We start from the raw sequence: 6,018 nt of genomic DNA, 5'->3' as shown, positions 1-6,018 counted from the left end.
TATCTTACTGTTTCCTGAGGTATAGGGTGTGCGGTTCCCCATCAACTGTAATGACATAAATCATCTAAAATGGAGCAAATTGATAGACAGTTTAGCAAATCAGAAGTATGTAATCTGACAGTATTTTTCATCCAGATTAATAAAAATAATTCAGTACTTTAAAAATGAACACATTATTTAGAATTTAGATGTATCAGTAAGAGTCCCAAGTGTCAGTTTTGGAGTGGATGATTAACGTATGGAGATGAATTGTTTAAAAAAGGAATATATTTTGAAAAAATATAATTTGAGTATTTTTCTATACATTTCTTTTATTCTATGAAGACATACATTTTTAATAAAAATAAATGCAACTTGACTGAGGACTATAATTTCATACGAAATATGATGAACTAATAAACCACTTATAAGCATAGGCCTTATATATATATGTATCTATATGTACACTCAGGTACATTTACCAGCTCTCAACATGTAAAACCAGGGGAGACAACCATCTGAGAATACAGACAAGAAGAGACAAGGAATACCACAAACTCAGAGGTGAGGGTCTCAGATCACAGACCGAGTGATTCATTGTCCTGTGCGTCATCCAAAACCTCACGGTGACTCTATGGAGCCACTGGACACGCCCACACATGCAGACTGACATCTCTCCTGGCCACTCTCCTCACTTGTTTGTCAAATCTGTGAACCTGGCAATGCTGGCAGTACTGTGACTAAACACCCAGGAAGTCCAAGAACACAGATGCAGGTGAGCTGCTCATAACCCAGACCTGAGGCCAACCTGAGGCCACTAGTCTCTTAACACCAAATTCCTCAGCAGGTCCAGCGCCTTGATGCAGACAGAGGGGGAGCAGAGGCAGTGAAGTCCTCCAGGATCTCAACCACAGTGCCGAGTGCACGATTAAAGAAAGCTGTTTCACATTCAAGGTTGTTTAAAGCTGGGTCAAAGGACTCCAAGTAGAATACATCCAACAAAGGAAAGAAATCATTCCTCAGAACACATGAAGTATTTGGTAAAACATGACCTTCGTACAAGTCTATTTCCTGTCCTTAGAGAAGAAAATACAGATATTATCCAAGAGTAGGGATTTGATTCAATGCCATGCTGTTTCCATAAACTTCTCATGCTGAGCCAAGGCTTGTCACATGCTGAGAATGATTGGCAGTACTTATGTTTGCTAATTTTTGTTTTGTTTTTCTTTGACACAGGGTCTCACTGTGTACATCAGGCTGGAATCAAACTCATGATGACCAACCCTCTTACTGCCCATCCTGAGTGCTGGGTTTATAGGCTTGTCCCACCAGGCATGTTTATATCTGTTAAATATCTTTTTATACTCACCAAGCTATACCTAATCAAAAAAATAGCTATGATAATTTTACACTGAGGGCATGTTAAAATTTAAGCCTTTAAATATTTTGATTATTATGTTTAATTTATGTGTATGAGTGTATTGCCTGCATGTAGGTAGGTGCACCCATGTCGTGCAATGCTGGTGGAAGTCAGAAGAGGGCATCGGATCCCCTGGAACTGGACTAAGGGACGATTGTTAGCTGCCATGTGGATGCAGGGAATCCAACCTGGGTCAAGAGCAGCTAGTGCTCTTAATTGCTGCCTCATCTCTCCAGCTCAAAAATTTAAATATTTTTAAATTACTAAAATATAATATCATACATGGGCATTGCATAATGACAGAGAAATCAATTCTCTATGATGACTAAACAATACTTGGTGTGTACGTGCCTAAAAACTGACCATCAAAATACACAAGGCAAAACAGGGATGACAGTACATGGTATATTCCCAGCACTTGAGAGGCTGGGGTGGAGGAAGGTGAGTTGAAGGCCAGTAACAGGCTCCCAAGAAACCTGCACTATATCTGTCTCAAAAAGGAAAAATACTGGAGTCGCTATAATAGTTGGAGACCTTACCTTCTCTTACATACGTATAAGACAGATCAAGCAGGCAGAGGTTAGGAGGGAGATACTAGAACTCAATAGCATCGTCAACGCCCTGGGTACAATAGGTGTGTCCACCATTCACTGGCAGATGGGTGTGTCTGCATGTCTGCAGTTCACCTGCAGCAGAACACCCACTTGTCTCGTTCTCCCAATGAAGCACATCTTAGCAAATGTAAAATAAAAAAAAAGCACATAATGTATGTTTAGATCACAGTGGAATTAAACTATAAATTCCAAGTTAACTCAAGACACTTAAATAACACAAGTTAAATAAATGTAAGAAAAATTAAAACATATCTGCAATTAAGAGATAAAAAAATGCAGCTTCTCAAAATGTGTGTGATGCAGTGGAAGCAGGACCCAGAAGGGAGTCCACGGCCTGGGATCATAGAAGACACGCTCCTTCTGTTAGGAAAGAAAAAAACTAAGCAATTTAAGCTTCTACCTTGAAAACTAGAAAAAAGATCAAGTCCAAAGCAAACAGAAAAAGAATGATTTAAAAATGTAACAGGCATCAGTGAGACTGAAAAAAGGAGAATTGTTACAAAAAGACAACAAATTCAAAAGCTGGTTATTTGTATAGGCTGATAAAACTGAAAAGCCTTTCACCAGGAGAGGAGGCCACATATTATGTCCAAAATGAAAAAGAAGACATCACTACAGATCCCACATATGAAGAAAAATTAACACAAGAATACTCTAAACAACCTTCACCATAAGGAAATGATCATTTTAAAGAAAATTTATTGAAACACTATTGTGTGTGTATGTGTGTGTGTGTGTAATATTGAAGACAGGCCTCATGGCACAGACTGACAATCCCAACTACTTGGGAGACTGAGGCATGGATATCGCCAGCCTGGATGATTTAACAAGACTCTGACTTAAAAACAGAAAGTATAAAAAAGGGTGTAGATACTTTTAATAATAGGCACAAGTCCTGAGATCAGTCCCAACTACTGAAAAATAAATAAACATCAGATAAATAATGACATGACAACATATTGATATGTAAAATTAAAGTGTTGCTAAGTATAACTCAAAAATAAATATATAAAAATAATTCTATGGTGACAATTTTGTAGCAAGCATAAAATAGACCAATCTCCTGAAAAACACAGTTTCTCAAAATTCACACAAGGAGAAATAGGCTGTTTGAGTGGTTCTACATCTATGAAAGAAATTGAATCCACAATAACATTCCAACACAGAAATCACCAGGTGCAGACAAATTCACTAGTGAAATCTATAAAATAGTTAAGGAAGAAATTAAATGAATTGCCTATAAGCTAGTTTAAGAGATAGAAGCAAAAAGAATACTTCCTGCATCATTCTGTGGGCCTAGAAAAAAATTCTCAACAAAATAATAGCAATGTATAAAAATAACTATATACCAATTCTGAGATTTATATCAGGAAATGATGATGCAAGACTAATAATCAGCTAATATAATTCACTACATCAACAAAGTAACAGAGAAAAGAATCACATGACTACACAACAGATATGGAAAAATAATTTAATAACAATAACAAACTTTCAGCAAACTAGGAATAAGGGTGGCTTATTTAACTTAATAGCATCCTTTTTAGAGTCTACGTTTATTTTCATACTTAATGTTGACAAAGTAAAAGCTCTCATGCTCTGTACGAGGAACAGAGAACTCTGACATCCTTTATAGCATCATACTGTAAGCCCTGGACAAGATAATATAAAGAACAGAAATGAAAAATGTTCATATCCAGGAGAAGAAACGAAAGTGACCTTTTAGTGGACATGATTTTCCGTGTAGAACACTTGAAAGAATCAATTCTCTGAAACCTCCTGAAGCTCATAATCATTACAAAGAGGCAACATACAAAGTAAATTGCTATATGCCAGCAATGAACAAGAGGAATTTGTAATTAGCACAGCACCATTTACATTTGCACCCCAAACTGAAGTACTTACATTCACAGCTAATGAAACCATGAACAAAGACTTCCACAAAGAAAAGTACAAAGTACTAATGGAGTAAATCCAAGAGCCAAACAAATGGTATCTACCTCATGTTCAGAGATAGCAACACTCAGCCGTCAAGATGTCAGTCCTTTCTAACTCAGCGAGTAGGTTCAAGGCACTTATCAAAATTCTAGTTGGTTCTTTCGTGGCTATTCACAAATAGAGTCCAAATTTTATATAGGAAACATAAGACCAAGAGTAATGAACATGGCTGGGCATGATGGAACAAGCTTTTAATCTCAGCACTCTGGAGGCAGAGGCAGGCAGAGCTCTATGAGTTCAAGGCCGGCCTGGTCTACATAGAGAGTTCCAGAATAGCTGGGGCTATAGGAAGACCCTGTCTCAAAAAGACCCCCCCCCAAAAAAGAGTAATTAACATGATATTGAAGAAGGCCAAATCGGAGGACTCACGGTAAATGATGGCAAGACAGACCTGAAGGTGCAGTAATAAAATACAGTGTGCAGGGAAGGCACAGCCAGCGAGCACAGAAGCGCATAAATGTAGTGAACTGACATCTGACTAGCAAAGGCAGTTCACAATGAATCAAAGATTTTCTTTTCAACAAAGGCACAGGAACAATCAGACTACATTTACAAATGAAAAAATATAGAGAAAAAGTTAAGGTACAACAAAATTAACTGGAGATGAGAGGCAGACCAAAATGTAAAATATAAAACTACCTAAAGAAAACATGGGGAATTTAGGCCATGCTGATTATGCTGGTGACCATTTAGTGAAATTCCTAAAGAACAGTCCATAAAAATGGGTAAGATGGACGTCATTAAAAAGTGAGAACTGTTATGGGCTGGCAGAAAATATCTAATAAATGACTGTTAATCCCAAACATATAAGTAAGTCTTATTCTTCAACAACAGAAAACAAACAATTCAAATATTTGAAACATTGAACAAGCACTCCAATCGAAGGAGACGTATGCAAAACTGTATCCTCTGTTTTATGGCATTAAGGAATTGCAAATTAAAACAATGATGAAATACGTCCATATACCTTTTTAAATATCACAATTTCAAATGTGGGAAGTGGGGCTGGAGAGATGGCTCAGCGAATAAGAGCACTGGTTGTTCTTGTAGAAGACCCGGGTTCAAATCTCAGGACCCATAGTACGGTTAACATCCATCCGTAACACCAGTTCCAGGGGATCTGACACTTCTGTCCTCCACAGACATTGCACAACACTGGTGCATTTACATACATGTAAGCATAACACTCATACACATAAGAATAGATAAATATGTGGGAAGGATGTTAAACTGTTTGGAATATTAAACTGTCCTTATTCTTTGCTAGCAAAACAGTAGAAACATTTTGAAAGATAGTTTGGAAATTTCTTTTATTTATTTATTATTCATTTATCTATTTATTATTGTGTATGTTTGTATGAAGTGTTCATGAGGAGTTCAGAAGAAAACTGTGAGGAGTTGGTTTCTTCTTTCCACTGTGGGTCTGGGAACCAAACTCAGGTTAGGCTTGCACAGCAAGTTCTTTTGTCTGAGTCTTAGTTTGACAGTTTCTTACAAAACTACACGTCTCCTTACCAAAAAGTTTAACAGTCACTATTGTCACTATCTTGCTATTTACCTATAAGACTATAACACCTTTAATATAGCACTTGGGAGGCAGAGCTAGGCAGATCTCTGTGATATCGAGGCCAGCAAGTTACAGGCCAGCTGTGGACACAGGGAGGCCCTGCCTCAAAAAGATTCACCTCAAATTTTGTATGAGCTCAGGAACACTGGTAGCAGCTTTATTTATAATTACCCAAAGAAAGCAACCAAAATGTGCTTCAAGAAATGAATTAATAAAAAATTTTGGCACATCTAGACAATGTAATATTACTTAGCAGTGGAAGGTGGTTATCATGCCATTAAAAAAAAAAATGATAGAGCTGGTCACGGTGGCGCACGCCTTTAATCCCAGCACTTGGGAGGCAGAGGCAGGAGGATCTTTGTGAGTTCAAGGCCAGCCTGGTCCACATAGTGAGTTCCAGGCCAGCTGGGGCTACAGGGAGACCCCATCTCAAAAAGACC

General features: G+C 37.7%; 1 protein-coding gene across 1 annotated transcript in view; it reads right to left on the bottom strand.

The window, feature by feature from the left end:
• The window catches only part of Adam18 (ADAM metallopeptidase domain 18), a 60,684-nt gene that overhangs the window by 51,894 nt on the left and 2,772 nt on the right, over positions 1-6,018 (bottom strand). The window contains exon 3 of the mRNA XM_008843400.1: positions 9-64. Within this exon, the coding sequence (XP_008841622.1) occupies positions 9-64 (56 nt within the window). The remainder of the gene's footprint in view (positions 1-8; positions 65-6,018) is intronic.

This window comes from Nannospalax galili, unplaced genomic scaffold (genome assembly GCF_000622305.1).
Source record: "Nannospalax galili isolate Female #2095 unplaced genomic scaffold, S.galili_v1.0 scaffold1871, whole genome shotgun sequence".
Lineage (NCBI taxonomy): Eukaryota > Metazoa > Chordata > Mammalia > Rodentia > Spalacidae > Nannospalax > Nannospalax galili.
The sequence above is the reverse complement of the archived record's forward strand: the minus strand, read 5'-3'. Positions and strand labels throughout refer to the sequence as shown.